This window comes from Cariama cristata, unplaced genomic scaffold (genome assembly GCF_000690535.1).
Source record: "Cariama cristata isolate BGI_N322 unplaced genomic scaffold, ASM69053v1 scaffold2891, whole genome shotgun sequence".
NCBI lineage: Eukaryota > Metazoa > Chordata > Aves > Cariamiformes > Cariamidae > Cariama > Cariama cristata.
The window spans coordinates 58,562-78,912 of record NW_009598507.1 but is presented as its reverse complement, the minus strand read 5'-3'; the positions used below and the strand labels follow the sequence as shown (position 1 = coordinate 78,912).

The following is a 20,351-nucleotide window of genomic DNA, read 5'->3' as shown; positions in this document are numbered from 1 at the left end:
CATGTTGCCCAGAGAAGTTGTGGATGCCCCATCCCTGGAAGTGTTCAACGCCAGGTTGGATGGGGCTTTGAGCAACCTGGTCTAGTGGAAGGTGTCCCTACCCATGGCAGTGAGGTTGGAACTAGATGATCTTTGAGGTCCCTTCCAACTGAACCATTCTATGATTCTATGAATTCCCTACCTTTCTTTTTTGGAGTTAGTTTGTTTTGTGTATTTCACAGTGAGATACACGTAAAGTCACTTTGATTTATTTTGCAAGTTAATGATTTTACATGCCATAATTTAGAGTGTGTTTCTATAAAACATTAGACATTTTTACTTCAAATTAGCAGAAACCTCTTAGCGACTCAGACACAAGCTATACTTAACAAAAAAGAACTACTAAAAAGAAAGTCCTAGAACAGGGAAAAAAAAAAAGAATAAATTTAAGCATACATATATTCAGAGTTCAGCAAACATGGGCAGTATCCCATAAAGTACCAGAAGTCCTAACAGGAGCATTTTTTCACTCATTGTGGCAGAAGTAGTCTACATTGTATGAAAATTAAAGCACTCACACAAAGGATGGAGCTGCTTAGATCTGAAGCATTTCACCTTATTCATGATTGAGAACACTACAAAGGTTTAATTTTAAGTCTTTGGAACTTTAAAGACCACCATGGAAATGCTTCAGAAATGTTGCATGTTAACTTTATCTGGTTTCCGATACATTCTTCTCTAGTTACTCTCACCTTTTCCAATACAGGAAGCCAAGATGTAACAAGATGCAGGTTCTTTAAACACAGCCATTCTCCATTGCGTGCACATTCTTTTAAAGTTTGAATAGCCAGGTCAGCTTGGCCTTGGCCCATTGCAATCTGAAATGACAGACACAGTTGTATCAGGAATTTATCATACTTCATTTAACAGTTAAATATAAAATTGTATTTCCAAGCTAGAATGCATATGTAAAAAAGAAGATGTGCTAAAGATAACCAGAATTTTCTCCAATGTGCTACGCTATTAAAGGAGGGAAAAGATTAAGGAAAGCGTAGGGTTTTTTTTGCAATCTATCTAACCAGAATTTCTTAAGAAACATTGCCTAGTCTTTTTATGGAAAAAAACCATACATCAGTTGGTGACAGTGATGGTATTCCCTGGGAATTCAAAAAGTAATTTAAATATCAGTGACTAAACTGCATTACTGTAGAACTGCTGATACAATAAAAACAAGAGATAAATGAGAAAAAATTTGCTTTTAACTGTAAGTTAGGAGTACTTCCTTTGAAGAGAAACACTCAATTTCATATTAAGATGCGTGAAAAACTAAGCTTGCTGTCTTTCCAACTGGGAAATATGAATAGTCTAACAAACAGTCTCTTCTTCAGTTTTCATAGTACCATATTGCGGCTAAAATAAATTTGGATCTTCAAATAGAAATACAAAGATCCAAAACTGAGTTTTCAGGTAAATTAGTGAAAATTGAAAATAAAGAAAGGACTATGTTCTGTGGCATAATTACTGCAACAACTGATGTTAGACTATCTGTAGACTACATTCACCTTAGTTGTCCCTTAGAATCTAATTGGAAGCTATACATAACAAAAAACCCTGAACCAAACAAGTTGAAAAGAAAGTGGTCTTAGCCAATCTGGAAAGTCTTGTCTTGGCATTACTGCTATAGCAAAATAGAACTATTGTGATTGTTATGACTTCATCAAATATCCCTTAAGAGGAAATCTATCCCGTCTTTTTCTCCTAAAACTGTACCGAATCAAAGAAACTTGGGGCCTTAGCTTTATATGATGATACAGAGATATCCTCTGCCAAAATAAAACTGAGTATAGTATCTTGAAATAATTTAAAATAGCTAAAATAAGACAATTGAAAGTCACCAGATAATATAGTAGTACACCACAGAAATTTAGTGGTCTGTTCTTTATCCTGTATGAGAAATAACTCAACAGAGAAGAAAAAAATTACCTTCTCTGTTCTATTCAAACTGCATGAGAAAGTGCAGGAAAAAATAATAACAACAAAATATTCTCATTAGTACAACAAATTTCAAATGATTTAGCTTTGAGTACTGCTCCTTAATCAAATACCATACCATATCATGTTATATTTTAAAAGTCCAACATGCAAAGGATATTTAGAGATAAACACAAAAAGCCATGTGGCAGAGTAAGAAATACGCATTCTGAAATGTTCAGAACTAGATAAGCAGGCAGTAGGATCTAAATCTTTACAATTTGATGGGAAAAATATATTACATCAGCACACATTCTGGGAAAGGAACAATTTCAAGGACTATTTAAAAGCAACATTAAACTTGTCATTTTCCATTTCTATGCTAACCAGTGACCAGCTAGATAACAACTCGCCTCCCCTGAATATTTCAAGTGACAGAAGGAAATAATTTTGTACAGAAAGGTACAAAGCATATTGGTACTGTTTATTAGGAATATTAGGAAACCACTTGTATCACAGATTCGAGTTGGAATGGATCCTGGAAGGTCTCTAGTCCAATCTCCTGCTCAAAGTAGGGCCAGCTATGAAAGATCAGACCAGGAGCTGAGGGCTTGGGAATCTTGGGAACCTCCAAGGATGCAGACTGCATTGGGAAATCTGTTTGGCTGCTCTCATGGTGAAAAACTTTCTCCTTAAATCCAGTTGTAACCTATCTAATTACCATTTATGCCCACTGCTTCTTTCCACCACGCCTGATTGCAAAGAGTCTGGGTACATTTTCTCAGTGACGTTCTTGTAGGTATTGAAAGGCTGTCACTAAGTCAACACAAAGACTTCTCTGCTGGCAAGGCCAAGTGCTGGCTCGTGTCCAGCTTGTCACCTACAAAAACCCTCCAGTCCTTTTCAGCAGAGGTCTTCTCTAGCCAGTCAATCTATTTCCTGTATCATCGCAAGGTTTTCTTCTTTTCCAGGGGCAGGACTTCGTATTTCTTGAGTTCTGTAAGGTTTCTGTCAGCCAAGGAAAGCCAAGGAGAGTTGTGAGCCCATTGCTCAGTGGGGCAGGGCACATAGTGACAAAGAACATGGAAAAGGTTATGGTATTCAATGCCCTTTTATTCTGAGGTTTCACTGCTAAAGCTTGTTCTCAGGCCTCCCAGGTCTCCCAAACCTACAAGCAGGAGTGAAGTCTCTGCCTACTGTAGAGACAGAGAGATTTAGGAATCACTCAACACACTTAGAAGTAAAGAAGTCCACAGGACAAGATGGGATGCATCCAAGAGTGTTGGGGGGTCAGCTAACGTCACTCCTTGCTCTCATCTTCAAAAGATTATGTTGATCTGGGATGCTTGCTGACAAAAAAGGAAAATGTCACATTTATCTTCAAGAAGGGTAAGGAGGAGAAAGATCTAGGCGACTACAGGCTAGTCAGCCTCCACTCAATCCCTGGGAAGGTTATGAAGCAAGTCCTCTTAGAAGCCGTTTCTAAACACATCAAGAACATTGAGGTGATAAGGAGCAGTCAATATAGATGTACGAATGGCAACTCGTGCCTAATCTCTTCTATGATGAGACAACTGCCACTGTGGACAAGGCGATGCCAGAGAATGTTGCGTATCTTGACTTTACTAAGGCTTTTGAGAGAGTGTCAGATGCCCTCCTTATCACCAAATCGGAGAAATATGGGCCGAAGAAACAAAAAATAAGATAGGCAGAAAAATGGGTGGACTGCTAGGCTCACAGGATGGTCAGTGGTGCAGAGTCCAGCTGGCAGGCAGTAACTAGTGGTATCACTCACAGATCAGTACCAGGACAAATACTGTTTGATGTCTTCATCAGTGACCTGGGTTATGTGACTGCGTGCACTCTCAGCAAGCTAATAGATAACACAAAAAGGGGTGAGGGGGAGGGCAAGAAACCAATATGCTGGAAGGCAGGGTTGCTACTCAGATGGACCTGAACAGGCTGGAGAAACAGGTTGGCAGTTCATGAAGTTCAACAAGGCAAATGCAAAGCCCTACACCTGGGATGGAATTACTCCATGCAACAGTACAGACTGGGGTCTGCCTTTGGAGGAAAGGAGGCCCTAGCAGACAAGAAGTTGAGTATGAGTCAACAATGGGCCCTTGCAACAAAGGCCAATCCCATAATGGGCTGTATTGGTAAAAGCTTTCAGCAAGTCCAGGGAAGTTATCCTTTCTCTCTCTTTGGAACTTTTGAGAACACATCTGAAGTACTGTGTCCAGTTTTGGGCTCCCCAGTAGAAGACAAACATGGTCATACTGAAGTGACTCCAGAGCTGACCACCAACATGGTCAGGGCACACTGAGCAATGTTTGTTTAGCCAAGCAATCAGGAGACCTTCTTGCTGTCTACAACTACCTGATTGAAGAATGTAGAGAAGATAGAGACAGATTCTTTCAGAGGCACATGGTGATAGGACATGAGTCAATGCACACAAGCTGGAACACGGGAAATACTAATTCAACATTAGGAAAAAAATTCTCCTGTGAGACTGGTCAAATACTGCAACAAGTTGCCCAGTGATGCTGTGGGATGTCCATCCTCAAAGGGGGGACCTCCCTGCTCTGAGTAGGGGGTTGAATTAGATGATCTCCAGAAGTCCCTTCCAACCTAGGTTATTCTATGAATTTAACAGCTACAGTAAATTTCTTATTAAAAAAATAAGAGTTATTTTCAATATCTCTGCATAGATCCAATTTTGAAACAGACACAGAAAATATAAAGCGATTTCTTAATAGTACAGTTCTTGATTAAAGTCTACTCAACGGGAATTATCTTCACTCAGTTCAGTTTTGTGTTGAATGTAAAACAGGGAAGAAGCTGTATACCATGACAAAAACCAACTGTTATATTGGCTGGGCAAATAATTTCGGTGTTGTATGCCTATTCCTGAAATCTGAGGGCTTTCCTGCATAGTCGATCTTAAACACTTTTTTAAAAAGACTTGAAACATAAGAGATCTGTTCAGGAACTCCCATCAACAATTAATTGGTTAACATTTACTTGCAAAATTTCTCAAAATATTTTAAGGGATACCAAAGTATTCACAAACACTGAACATCTGATTTATTTTTTCTGTTGAAGAAAGAAATATGCAAGTCCTATAAGCAGAGGAAATTTTGAAGTCTAGTTTTCAATGGGTTTTGTTCATATTTCCATTACTCCACACTAAAAAAGATAATGTTTCAGCAGGTATAACAATTCTCAGTCTCTTGTTCTCTTCTATCAGTCTTCTCATTTTTCCCTACTCCAAGCTGGAGGAATGCCAATGGATTTTGCTTCTGTGAGGATAACGAATTCTGTCTCTCTTCTCCAACCCATTTTACCAATGGAATTGAAAGTTAGTGGCGAGATAGGTGGGAAAAACAAATACACAGATACCAAACTATGCTTTTACATACTAACTTCCTTAAAAAACAAGATAAAACAGATCTTAGTACTGTAAAATTTTACACATTGTGTTTTTTAATCATTATGCTTATCTAAGACTGACCTGATGGTAGCACTCCGTATTTCTTTCAACACTGGCAAGTTCTTGCAACTCTTGAGAAGGATCGGCACCAGGAGAAATAATTATCAAGATAGGCTCAATTTCCAGAGTCTCTCTATACAGACGTTTCAAGTTCAGAGGCAACGGAGATAATTCTTTTATTCCTACAATTAGAATTAGAGTTATTACAGAAATAAAGTGACTACACAGGATGGAGTGCTTCATTAACCACTTTAGAGGTAATTTGGCTATCAAAGTTCTGTTCAATGGAGACCATAAAACTCGTCCCACAATGAGAAAAAAATCCTTACAATATGCAGGTGGAAGGCACACTATATTGACAAGAAAAAGACACAAACACCAAAATGGTGCCTGGACTTCCAGCTTGACAAATATAAACTGTAGTCTTTATTTAGAGTGTAGTCTTCAAGAAAACACAAAAAGAGAAGAGCTGGAATATAAGAATATGAGAAGCTATGCTATTTGCTAAAACTAATTGCAGTGTGTATGTCCACATGCAGAACTTCTCTGATGTATTTCCTGAGAGCCTTAATTATTAGACTTTGACTTTACCTGGTTCCTGGTACTACAATTACTTTAATCTATTATTTGCTTTCATACACAACTTAAATGTCTAGAATATTGACCTAGTATAGGTAAGGCATTTATACATGAGCCCAAAGCTATGTGTATAAGTGTATCATAAACCTAAACAGTGTTAAACACATATTTTTAATGCATCTCTAGGCTGCTCCTTAAATAGTCAAATGTTAAGTGCAATGGGAAATCACAACATAAAGCAAGACAGAAGAGTCCAAATCAGTGACATCTATGCTACACCTATGAAAAGACACAGTACACTTTTCCTCGAGAGCACAGTTTGCTTTCAGACTTGAGCTATTATCTCCACATAGAACAATACTGTATAATTTGAATACAACAGGTCAAGTTGGTAAAGGTTAGTATGAGGTCTGGGTTATCTGCATGTATCTGTACAGACTCTAACGGATATAACTAAACAGATAAAATCACTATCAATCAAAACATTTTAAAAATTGAATTAAATGAGACTAATATTGGAAAATATTTTCATTTTACATTCATTAGGCGTGCAAAGGTAATATAAGCCGAGATAAATACATAAACTGAGGCCATAAGGCAACTGATATGGGCAGCTCCCTTGACGAGTTCTGCTGCTCACTGTCAATAAGCCCTAAACCCTAGAAGATCCATAAAACGACACTGAAATTAAAGTAGGGCTGTTCAGTGTCAGACTGAAGCATGCTCAGTGAGGAAGACTCTTCAGGGACTCTTAACTGTCAGAATCTCAAAAATGTCTAAAAAACATCTGCAAGTTGTTTCTCAATGAATCCTGTATTGGCCAAATTTGGATGCATTTTCAGAAGGTCCGAAGAAAGCTTACACTTTGAATGAAAGCTGCCCAGCATACTAATTTTATAATCACTCCTCCAAACTGAGCTTACAGCAACATTTTTCACAAATACAAGCTACTCCAGATTTATCACTCCCTTCACTAACATAATAAATGGAAATAACTAAGCTATTGACAGAGTTGGGAGAAAGAAAGAAAACAGAGAAATTATCTAAGAAAAAAAAAAAAAAGACATTTGATGTATAACTAGAGATAGGTTTGGGTTTTTTTAAACTACAGTCATAATTCAAGCTACCTGAGTCACTCTAAGCAATAAAAGAAAAATACCAGGAAGTAGAACATGACGGCATTCTCTAGGGTAAGAATGTTTATTTCAGTTACTTTTTATGAAAGAATGTTTACAATGCTGAAAATGGAAGACAGTATTATGCCTATAATTAGAAAATCCAACATCAGATGTTTCTTTCTGTGGATGAGGACCACAAGGAAGAGGTACTTGTGATGCGTTCTGATATTTGGGCTATAAAACACTGTCTCGCACCTTAAGCAAGTTTCATCTCATCAAATTCCTCTCTACTGAGATGTATCCACCATAACTATATTCTACCGTAACTATATTTCACCATTGAAGGATCAAAATAAAAATGTTTCCACATTAATTTAACATAAATATTAAAACATTACATAAAGCATTATTAGAACTTAATCACTAGCTATATAAGCAATAAAGATATATTGAGAACCTTAACACAAAATTTTAGATCGATATTTGATTAAAGGTAAGGTTTTGGAAAGGTAAATTTTAGGTTTTATTAACTTATTTCAGTGAAGAAAATAATTTTGAAAATCTTCACTACTGTTTCAAATCCTATGAAAGATATAGGACTGAAAATATCTGTTGAAGTCAACTGGTAGCAAGGATACAAAACCCAAATGGAGATCTTCCTGACCACTAATTAACACTGTGGAATGGGTGTCATGCAATGCTGCGTATTCATGACTACATGGAAATGAAGAACAGATGTACAAGGTCATATAAGGCAAATCCATAGGGTCTTTTAAGTATGGTGTTACTACTTCTAGTTGAGAAACCTTGGAGACATAAAACATTGGTCACTGCAAAAGGTTTCACTACAGGCTTGTGATGGTCTTATACTCTTGCCTTGTCATTTACTATTTGTCATTGATAAAGACAGTAACACATAAGACAGACCTCTCTTCTTCTCCTGTTCAACCATTCTTAAGTTCCCATTCCTAAGACTGCTTTGTTGCAGTGCACAAACAGGTCCATGGAATACAGTACAATCAAGATAAACTAGAGACTGTTGCCCGTATTATTATTTTTAATTAATAATAATTAATTAATAATAATAATAATAGATTCCTGAGAAGCTTAGTTGATTAGGAGTTATGATATCGTACATAACTCTATGTTAACTGGGGACTACTGCTTCGCCTTGCATTAACTGGGGAACAGAATAAAAAGCTATGACTGGGCAGTAGACAAATGTGTGTACACCTGCAACTTATTATAATAACATATTTATGGTAATGATGCTAACTTAAAAGAGGTGCAATTGTAAATGAGTAACTGCCTAGTCAAGTATATCGTATCACCCTTGAGATGTATCATTTAGAAATGTAATAGAGTGTAAGTCGTCTTCCACAAAACAGTTCAGTTTTTTCAGAAACTTGGATACAATGTTTAGAAAAAGCATAGCTATGCTGAAGGTGCTTTTTGTTTTAAGGAAGCTCAATAGAGAAAAACTGTAATACAGCCCTGTCTATTCCTGGCCATTACAGCCAGGATTACACTTGGAGAACCGAAAAAAAGGACTCCAGTGTTTTCATGGTAAATCAATAAGCACTTATATTCCAGATAATGTCTATGCAGTCAGAGTGGGGATTCCTGACATACTTTTCTGCCTCCATGTTCCATTCTGACAGAATTTCTTAAATATTACTATCCAAACCAACATCCTGACATGAGAAGAAAAAGCATACGTGAGAGTAAATAACTTTCCAGAAAATGTCTAAAGGGGAGGGGGGCAGGGGAATCAAGGTAGAAAAAAGAAAGACCTGACATAAAAATACAAAGTTTGGCACAGGATGCAAACTTCGCATTTTTTATAAACTGATGAAACTTCCATAAAAATCAATGAACAAATTTTCACAAAACTTCTCTACTAAAGTCAATGCAATTAAACGAATTTATAGCAGCTGGAACTTGAACGCAAAGTGCTTGTTAAAATTCCTTCTGTTGGTGATCTGTACACAGAGGAACAATGTAAAAAAATATCAGTAAATGTATTATTACTATTAACAATTCCAACACAGAAAGCAGAAGATATATATATTTTTTTTTTCCCCAAGTAATTTTATTTTTGCCTAGATGCAATAAGAGCATGAGAGCTCTTGTCTACTTTATAGAAAATGGTCTGTGAGAATAAAATACAGACTTGTTTATCCTGCACTGATTTTCTTTCTGTGTATCTCTACTGCTTTTTTGAAGAATATGAAAATGTAGGTAATTAAAATCAAGCCTCTTTAAATACTATTTCTGATGTAGCCAGACTCAAAAAACTAAGTTAAAGCAGATGTGAAAAAAACTCAACTCAATAAGTGATATGGAATGATTTGGGAGTATACTGTCAATATGATTTTTACTAACATGGTGTATTTCAGTATAGCATGTAAAATAAAGCAATAAGTATACTTTGGGTACCCATAAAAAACATTTATAGAAAATTCTTCTGAACTTTATCTTCAAAAGAAATTATTTTAATCCCTCTTTATCTGTAAGTTTTAAAATATATGTAAAAGATGAAAAAAGGAAAAAAATCGTATCTGGATAAAACAGAAGTGGAAGGCTTTCTTGTAGGCTATTACAGCTCTTTTGGAACTCATTCTTCTCAGAGGAAAAGAGCCAAAGGAGATTGGAAACTTAACAGTTCCCTTTTGAAATAAGTGAAACAGTTTGTTTAAGAAGTTTCAGGGCAAGGCCCTTGAAAAAGACATGGTAGAAAAAATAAGAAAGAAATATTCATACAAGCGTGACCCCTTTTATTAGTTGGAAGGTGCTAGCTATGATTTATGACATGATCTCAAAATAAAATCTCACTGATATGCACGAAAAGTCCGTGGATGAAAGCTTGCCTACAAATGGAGTCAATGGTATTCTGCCTTCCTCAGTGAGGCTGTAGTTTCATTCACCGAAACCCATTCCCTTGTGGAATGCCTCCAAGGAACTGGCATCAAGATAGAACTAACCAATTTATGCACAATATTAAGATTTGGAAGACAGCAAGTGGGTGAATAAACTTACTCTGCATTCAGGTCTCTCCTGAGCTTTGACCCACACGTACTGTAGAACGCACTTGTCATTTGATTCCTACAGGCAGGGACATTGTCAGTGGGGGACCTGTACACTCACCACGATGAAAGTATCCTCTCTATCTGCTAACAAAGTTTGACAGAGCAGGCTAACCTTCCTCCTGAAAATATCAGCCTTGGTGGCAGACATGGAACCAATTTTGACCAACAAATAATGCCCACAGATAAAGAGGGACTAAGATAAACTCTCACACAAATGTCATTAAAAATGTAAGAATCAGAGACCTAACCTTAAACCTAATCTTATACTAGTAAGAAACTACATGTATGTCAATAACTTAAAATTACTACATTTGTTCTTTACATGTAACTCATTTATTGCATTATCATGCAAAATCACTCATCTCAAGATCATTCAACCTGCAGATCTTTACAAGTACTGGAAATGTAAGTCCAGCCATATTACCTTGGCAGCCTATGAGTCAATTTTCCAGGTTCATTTTCTACCACGTTAAAAACAGCCTTTGCCAGTAACACTTAAGGTCTTTACAGTCTAGAACCTTTCCCTTCTGTTAATCCCACTTCTGTTCTGACACTGTATCACATTAAAAACAACTAATTCTGCCTTGTCCCTATGTAATGTAGAAGGAGACTTTTAAAACTACAGTGTCCGCCTCAACAAGACACTCAGTATTCATCTTCCATATGCATATTTTCATTAACTGCTAAAAACTGAACAAAGGTTTTGGTATGCTTTATTGCAATATTAAGATGATTTGGAATATAAGTCCCAAACTTTGGATACAATAGACCTCAGAGAGGAAATAGACCGACTAGAACAAATAGACAATTATAGTATCGAATCACTATAAATCATGTGTATTTCTAAACAGATGGCAAAAATTGTATTTCAGTCCAAGAGACTGACAAAAATGACTGAAAATATGAAACAATCTTGAGACGCAACTTAACTTAATAGTTTTTAAATTGTAAATGACATTAAATGAAATAATCTTTTTGGAAATTCTGTGTCTTAAGGAAAATGCTGCAGTGTAAAACTTAGAGAATACCAGCTATCTTCCTTTCTTAATTACTCCAGTGTTCAAGAATTCATTAAAAGAATCTGACAGATCTCTTGTTATATTTTAAATCACTATGCAGCATAACCAACCCATTTTACAAGCACTTTTTAACAATACTTTACAAGAAAAAAAAAAATCAGCAAAACCATTTACAGCATATTTTCAAATCCTAAAACTTAGGGATTCCATAAGAACTATAAAATAAAAGAGAAACGTAGGACAAAAAGAATATTTAATTGTTGTGTGGTAATACCCTGGTGAAAAATTAACTTACCTAGGGTTTTACATGCAAAAAGAGCCATGGCACTCTGTAACCTGTCTGGTCGTACAGCCTGGACCACAAGTACCTTAAAATAAAATATATTCAGGGGAAATGAGTTTATAAAAGTATATTGTGACAATTTAAAAAGGAAGATTCTTCTCAGAAGGCTGAATTCTTTAGAATAAAGTTATTTTCTCTGAATATATAGAGCTATCTGATCATTCCTTTCCAACATAAAGTAATTGTTCCTTTCTAAGTAGCTTGTCCTATTAATAGAATCAGAATGCAGATCTATATCTAATGTCTATTTGTAAGCTGGTACTTTTTCTATAATGTTTTAGAAAAAAGGTAGCTATGTGGGTAATTAGAATGACAGAAAGCAAACTTAGCTTTATCCTGGTGATCTAAATTCTATAAATGTATTTAGGCAGTAATGTCCTAACTGGAATACTGTTTCTGATTTCAGTGCAGTAGTACAGTAAAATAATCGGTTTTGAATGAATTTCCTTTGTTTAAGCACACGTTTAGAGTTTTACATCTAACTTCTTTTTCTGAGACATTCTGACTTTGAAACCTCCTGGTTCTGCAGATGCTTTTACTGTTCTTCAAAAGACTACAGAACATGAACAGCTAATCAAGTCAGATACAAATTTAATTAGCTGTCTCCTAGCAGCTACGTCTTTTGCAGTTAACTTCCTGCAAATATTCAGTGCAGGCAACCAATGCAGCTTCAGTAGAAACGATTTGTTAAAATCATCATCCCCTCTCCTACACCCTTACTTGCAGACTTGTAAACCACAATTCCAGTATCCAGGTCTGGAATACCTGTTGTTAGTTTTGGAGGAAAAATTTAACCTCATTAAATTTTTAAGAAAGTACTACTTTTTAATCTTGAGATTACAGTAAGTGCCACTGCACTATTTTTTAAGTTTAATGTACAGTTTGAAATAAACTTATGGGTGGCATATAAATCTAATCAGGTAGTTTCAGTATATTTCATCAACAGAAACATTCTTAATATTTTCTATGTAAGGAATTAGATACGTAATATGCTGATCATTCCAGATTTATTTTCCTATAAATGCAGAATTTTTATGACAACACCTTGCACACATAAGAATTGCTCTTCTGCATTTCATCAAATCAAACATGACTCAGACAAACTCCTTTCCAAAAAGGTTTGTTCCTAAATTCCATGCATGCTATTTTAGAAATTCTCCTCCTCCACAAAAACTCCAAATAGAGAGCCCCTAAGAGACAATCAGCATGAAAATACATTGTCTTATACCCCATCACTTCTTTGGATGGGCCTTCAATTTATATGAAGTGACCTCAAACAAAAAAATCACAGCATCATTTGAGAGAAAGTAACGACATCCTTTCTTCCATAAACACAAGAGAGATGACATTTTTCTCTTCCAGAGAAGGATGCTCAGGTGAAAGAAGGAACTTGCCTCTCCAACATTCTTGGTGAGTTCTTTAATCACGAAGCTTTCAGTAAGAATAGTATGTCATGACTACAATTTAAAAAGCGGTGGCTGCTACTGTGTTTTGTGGTTTTCAGTCAGATGTGTGAGTTTGCACATTTAAAGATGAACTAAATGAATAATGCTCAACAAGCTGACAAATTCTGCAGTAACAAGGCAATCAAGAATGAATTTTGACATCTATTCATAAAATTAGTTCTAAGAATATAAATAAAGAGCTTGTTACCTTACAGGGTACGCTCATTTGCAGCCAATACATGAAAGACTCAGATAAGAGAGAACTAAATATGTATTACAGAAAAAAATAAATCCTTAGACTAAATAAACTAAGCTGTAAGACAATGTAGTTACTGTCACTGCTTATAATTCAACCAGGTCTGAAGCCCAAGACGTAAAACTTACTTTCAATGCTGAACTCATAATTATTTTTAAATAATTTCATATGAAAAGATTACCTGCTGAAATAAGGAAATTCTTTTCAGAATAGCAGATGGAAAGTTTTGTTCACAAACAGAGTTCTGAGAAAAAGTGTGCCACAGACCTTCATCTTCAAAGCAAAGTGTCTGATAAAGACCTGGGAGAGACATCTACGAAACAGATAAGGCACATTTAACAATAAAAAACAATAGCCATTTGGACATTGTATATTTTAATTAATTTCCAAATACCACTATGACCCTAAATCTGTAAATACTTGTGCATATCACATAGCTCAATTCAAGTTTATCCTCGGCATTAAAGAAAAGGGTAGGTTTTAAAATTAACCAATTCCATGGAAATGCTAAGTCTGTATTTGCTCTATACCTTTCTTTTTAAACTTTGGGCTCTATCCAATTGTAGTCCTTTCCTTTAATCATGACCAGGTTCTTTTTCTATCAGTACATGCTACAGATTCACCCAGTTACTTTCTGTTTGTTTGGTTTTTTTAAACCTCTAACAATCATGCTTGCCATACCATTATTGCAATTGTTCCTGATCCCTGGTGAAAAGAAATGAAAAATAATGAACTCTGGGTTTAGCAGCAAAAGTCTTTGCTAAAGACCGGTCAAGGTTTTCCTTCTTGTTGCTGAGCTACATGCAGAAGAGCCTAAGAGAGAATTTCAAGGACTAGTATTTTCATTTAGTTCCTTTTGGGATCAGAGGACTTTAACATCGACTGTTGCAGGATGAACCAAAGCAAAAAAGTGTTCTGTGTTTTCTGTTTTAGTCTGAAATTACATGATCTGAGCAACAGTAAACTCTGAAATACCTTTAAGATGTGCATAGAAATCTGGCAAGTAGAAAACTAGTTTTCCAAATAACAATTTATGGGTTTTAATACAATATGAAGTGGTTTCCAAAATTCATTACATAAGAGAAACCAGCACCTTAAGCATTCTTTGCAGTTTTTCCTCTGTATATTTTCCTATCTATAGAAATTGTAGTACCTTGGGTAGGCTTACAGTATTTTCTAATCTCAGTAAGATGATAGGTTCATTCACATGCACTGAAATTCATTGTTAGATGGGGTAGAGATGTACATGGAAAGGCTCAGAAAAATGAGATTAAATTTAAAAAAAAGCAGTTTTTATCCAAGTGGGTATATATTAAGCTATGGTTTCTGGAAGATAGAATAAACAGTTTAAAGTAACAAAATATTTCCATCTGACAAATCCATTCTTGAGTATTCAAGTCTAAATTACTATTTGCTAAAACCAAAGGCCTTTTAAGGTAAATTCAATCCACCACACGATGCATACCTTCAAAGATGCTACTGCCCAGACTCTGTCCTGTTCTATCCAAGAGGGAATCTGGTCACGAACACTTCTTTGTGAATCCTTATGGAAGCAAGTTATGTTACACATTTAAGTTACACAAATTTCTGTGACTATATTCAGTAATAAGACTGCAAACCCTGTGTTTTTAATAAAAATAGATTTCACAGCACGAATCTTTCTGTGGTCGTTTTCTAAGTTCAGAAATGGCATAACAAAACAGAAGCTACCAATTATCTAGATCTGAAATATATGATTCCATGATTCTATGATTTGCTTAACCACTTGAGCCTGAAAATATTTTACAATTTGGAGTATCTGAATGACACAATTAACTCTAAGTAGTTTTCTTTTCCATTAAAAAAAAGTGGCCCCAATGATTGGCTATCTGCATACACACTCTGAGCGACTGACTTCAAAAAAAATAACTGCACTGCATATATCGGCAGTCATGAAGAAGATGGTTCTTCACACAAAGGGCAATTCTCAGGTAATTCACTAAGCAAAGCATCACTTCTGGACATCTCTGAACTGGAAAAGTTTGGCCACAGCTCTATTTTTCTACTCCTTAGATGTTGGGAAGAGGGGAAATTCTAAGGATGAACAACATAGCTTAAGCTCCAGTGGAATCATTTTACTCACTATATCATTTTTAATAAAAAATCTTACAGTACCCATCAACCAGACTGACACTCTCTGTATGGAAATATATTTGGATCTCTCAACAACTAAACAACTTCAAGAGTGATCTTAAATGTTCAGCAGAAAGAAGGAAAGCTTTCTTGTGAAAGGATGTCTCAGCCTCGAGTTACGAAGTCTGAGAAAGAACAGAAGTAAGAAACTCAGAAGCAATTGTAGGAATAAATTTGAGATGGGTCTGCAATATACATTCCAGTTAGAATTGGGGTTGAATCACATATGTCCACAACTTTTCCAAAATCTATGGGTTGTGTGCTAGGTGGCGTAGAAGTAGGACTGGTGTTAAATTCCATTACACAACCAAATCTCACATAGCTTGAAAATGACCTACAGCACGAAAACACTTGACAATCATCAAGTTCACTGACATTTCATTGAAACATAAAGACTCTATAGAGATGAAGAGGGACTTATATATTCACATTGAAATGCAAAACCTGTAGAGTCACCTAAGGGCTACAGAAACTGGGAATTTAAGGATATTTTTATCAACCAGTTGCCTAAGTAAGAAAACCTGAGTAATACATTGTGTTTTAAGTGACTTGCCACTTCCACCAGCATTCATGTGAACACACTTGGTGTCATGGATGTTCTAAAAATAAGGTACTCACACTGGTCATTGTCTTGTACCACTGGATGTATGAGATACCCTGATAGATATCTAAACAAGGCTAAAGTAATTGTGAATGATGAAAACTGCAACTATGCCTGATGGAAATGAGCTAGCCTGACCCTGAATGAAGAAGAAGAGATTAGCAAAAGAACAGGCAAAGACTAAGCTCATGATTCTTGATTGGGCTCGTGTTTCTTAAAAACATCTTTCAAAACGTTTGCAAAATATTTAATTCAAAGAGATCTATAGTGGATAAGACTATGGGAAGTTTAGCTTTTTTCTCTACCCTTTTCTTCTGGAAGGTTATTTTGAAAGTACCTAGATTCAAGAGAATTGAGGGGGACTTAGTAAACTACAGCATGATTGAACAGGCATGCAACAGATGCTTCTTAAGCTAGCTCTGTCACCTAGGAAAATATATAAATACATCTCCAGATGTAGAACCCTGAGGCTGGGGAAAAAAAGCATGCCAAAGTTAGCAAAGTGTGTGGAAAACTCCATTGATTCATACAAAAAGTACAACTCATATATGATACCGGGAGAAAGAGGGATTCAGAAACACTGATTTTAGTTACAGAAGAGGGCTTAAAACCTCCTCAAACATACCATTGAAAAAACAAATTGTAATCTTGGTAACAGAAAAACTAAAAAAAAAAGCAACAAAGGCAAAAAGTTATGCAAATTAGAAAATGAGTTGCCATGTTCAAAAGTTCAAAACCTTTTTCTATTTCTATATTACTATGTGAGAATTTCTTTGTTCCTTAAATGTATAAATACAATTAATTAAACAATATAGTAAGAATACAACTTAAACTTTTCAGGATTTAAGTAAGTGTTCCTTATTTCAAAATACACAAATAAATGTAGCTTACTGATTTTCTTATGGTATCTCCAATGATCACACCCGTAAAAGTCTCCCATTCCTAGAGGGAATAAATGAATAACTTGGATAAATCACAAGACATCTTTAAGAATAAAGATTAATATGTAGTAGTATGTAGGCAGAACAGGAAGATAAACAAATTAAAGCCTAGATTCTGAAAGAATTATAAGACGTTTTTAAAACTCTAGGTAAGACTATCAGCATGTAATTCCTTTTGCAGAATCCAAGCTAAGTGACTGCAGTGCTTTACAAGAAAAAGAAACAAAAGGAGAAGTCACATCCTTTCTCAGCACCCACAGCTCCCACCCAAATTGCCTAACTATAGATTAGGAAGAAGTAACATACATGGCTGGCAAGGACACACATACTGCCTGACAGGGCATCAGCAGCCCACACAGAACAAAGAACTACAGAATCCATGTTTCAATAGTGTTTCATGTTACAGTATCCAACAGATGCCATTATTAGAGCAGGAGGAATACCTAATATGATAGATTGGTATTATGAATAATTTGGTTGCATTAAAAAAGGGAAATGTAAGTTGAATTTATGTATGATTAAATCTTTCAGACTTGGTATTTGTATCCAGGAAGACACCTTTTAATCATTTTAAGACAGATTAGATAAGTATTTAAAAAAATACAAGAAATTACATAATCCTGTATTTGGAGGTGGAAAGAAATATACTAAAAATTCTTCATAAGTATTAAAATTTTACATAATCAGTATCTCTAATTCTATGATAAAGAAATTATCTTTTTATTGTTAAAGACAATAGTAACATTCCAAATGAAAAAGTCAATCAACTAGTACTACTCTGATATAGACCACAGCGCAGCTTTTTGCACCCATCAATCTAGTTGAGTCTTGAAACAACCCTCTCTTTCAATTATAAACAAAAAGAAAATGCTCATGCACAGAAAAACACATGAAGGTTCCTCAGTTTTAAAACAAGAAATCATGTAATATTTTTATGAAGAAAAGCAGAAGTATAATATGTAGAGACATGTAAAACTACCTCAGAAAAATCTCTACATATTGATTCAGAAAGAGAATGTCTCTACTAAGAGCCAAGGCATTCTGTGGTATAACGTTGAAGTTGTACTATAAATTTCTCATCATTATGCAAAAAAATTCGTAAGTGCAGGAGATTGAACACTTTTGGGACAGAGACTTAGAATATCAAATTCTCTAGCAGCATAATAAGCAACTTTTAGCCTCATCACATTAAAAACTTTAAAAGAAATAACTTTAAAAGATTAACCACTTCAGTTTCATTTTTCCTCAATATTTTGCACAAGCACTCTTTTCTTAAGAATTTAATCAAAATAAGTTCTACCTTTCAGAGAAGTAAGAAAAATACCGATATTATTTGCCTGTTTTAATTCTTGAGTACTCAGATACTGCAGGAATGTGCATTTTATGTAACCCAGACTAAGCTGGTTAAGAGCTCTAATAGCTGATGGAAATGCATGTTAAACAATAGCAACCAACACATAAAGCAGTACTTAGAAATACTTAAGAAGCCTAGGCAGTCAGGCTTTAATTTAGTCAGAAAACTGCAAGTTGCTGCCTTCATGACTTCATACACTCAAGGACTAGAAAGATAAAGTGAGGTATTTTCAGAAGCTGAAAAGAAATAATAAAGATGAATTAGGGAAGTTCTAATAATGAAAAGTAGCCAGGGTATGCCTCTACCAACAAGATTAATTCGAGTTATTTTTATCAGGCAGCTTCATTGCTGAAAGACTGTGGCATTTCACTTGGTCAATCTGTACGTCTGCAATAAAACTACATTGCATTCATCACATCAAAAAGTTTCAACTAACTTTTCTTAAACCTTGTATCTAAAACGCACATCCTTCATATAATCAAGTTTCATTACTTCCTTCAAGGCATGATGCGCAGGCAACTCTTGGTCACAGCAAAACAGGGGTGTATCCATCACTTTACTTATAAAGGAATATCTGTATTTAACTGGAAGGATGGATAAACGTCTAGCCACATGGTGGCAAGAAACAGTGATACAGTAACTGTAAAAAATTACAAGAACCCTCCATAAACATCTTTTTCAGATCCCTATTTAAAAGGTAACCATTTACATAGCTTTCTCATGGTTATCTTCACTTATAAATAAATACTAATATATATAATGTTGACTTCCAAAAGTAACTATCATAGAAAAATAGTAGCATATAAATCTAAAATCCCAAGTCCTACAGTTACTGACAAAAAATTTTTACTACCCATTTACTCTTCATATTAAGTTTAGCACTTACATTCTCTTGAAAAAGTTCAGGGTGCATTCCTCGTACAAAATGTAGAGCAAACATTAGCTGATCAGCCTGAAATAAAAGCAGTAAAAATGCACTTATATCTTCATCAAAAGTCACCTTTCCACTTTTTCTATAAGTAATAAAATTGCATTACTAAAACACCTCTAATTCCATAGTAGTGACTTAATGACATATATCCTAATTCAAAATTGCTACATATCTCTGCAATTTAGAGACAAATACTAACCCAAACCCTGGATCTAAGTACATCTAAATTCAAGTGAAGAAGAAAAAACAAGTACTTGTAATAAAGCAAACTTACTAAACAGAATCCGTTATTTTTTCAAACTGTGCACGTGAAATGCTTGAAAACTTATAGCCAATTTTTGAAACAGAATTTTGAAAACAAAACAAAAAAACAAACAAACAAAAAAACCCAAACAAACAAAAAAAACACAAACAAACAAAACTGTAACCTTCTGACTTTTTCCTAGGTCTGTTGCATCACTTGAATTTCAACCACTGGAGCAACAAACCAGGAATAAGGATTTACTGGAACCATAGAAGAAACCATGCAAACATTCAAGACAATATTTTTTAAAATAATATTGGCTTGTTAAAACTGGGATTCCTATGTCCATACACAGAAACTTTCACAGATGTGTTTTACCCAAGCTGTGCTGGAAAGCACATATTACTATGTAATGAAGTCAACATGAAAATTTGGAAGTTGGTACTCTGGAAAACCAGGACCGCTCAGAAACTTAGGTTGAGGTCTCAATTTTCAAAGCCTGGCTGTAATCTGGAAGATGTATTTTACCAGACAATAGAAGATATACATAACTCATTAAAGTTTTAAGTAAGCATAAGGAAGGTGGTACCTCTTCTTTTTCCTTCAAGACTGTGAAACATAACTAAAAAGCATAAAGTACACGTGAAAGGGAAGAACAGAAGAAAAACCAATGATGCATGGGATTGTGTTAAGTCTGCAAAGCACAGGCATCTCAGCCAGCTGATAAACACAACACACTTGCACTCCTATAGAAATCAGTTCTATTCTTGACAATGTTGTTTGAATTTTCCACAGTGTGGTTTCCCACATACAAGC

The 20,351-nt window shown here is 35.3% G+C and overlaps 1 protein-coding gene across 1 annotated transcript in view; it reads right to left on the bottom strand.

Annotated features, from left to right (window-relative positions):
• The window catches only part of DYNC2H1 (dynein, cytoplasmic 2, heavy chain 1), a gene marked incomplete at both ends in the record, with an annotated part of 90,695 nt that overhangs the window by 12,193 nt on the left and 58,151 nt on the right, over window positions 1-20,351 (bottom strand). Inside the window, 7 exons of the mRNA XM_009709307.1 lie at window positions 732-857; window positions 5,465-5,625; window positions 11,544-11,616; window positions 13,474-13,605; window positions 14,758-14,835; window positions 16,957-17,007; window positions 19,247-19,312. Of these exons, the coding sequence (XP_009707609.1) occupies window positions 732-857; window positions 5,465-5,625; window positions 11,544-11,616; window positions 13,474-13,605; window positions 14,758-14,835; window positions 16,957-17,007; window positions 19,247-19,312 (687 nt within the window). The remainder of the gene's footprint in view (window positions 1-731; window positions 858-5,464; window positions 5,626-11,543; window positions 11,617-13,473; window positions 13,606-14,757; window positions 14,836-16,956; window positions 17,008-19,246; window positions 19,313-20,351) is intronic.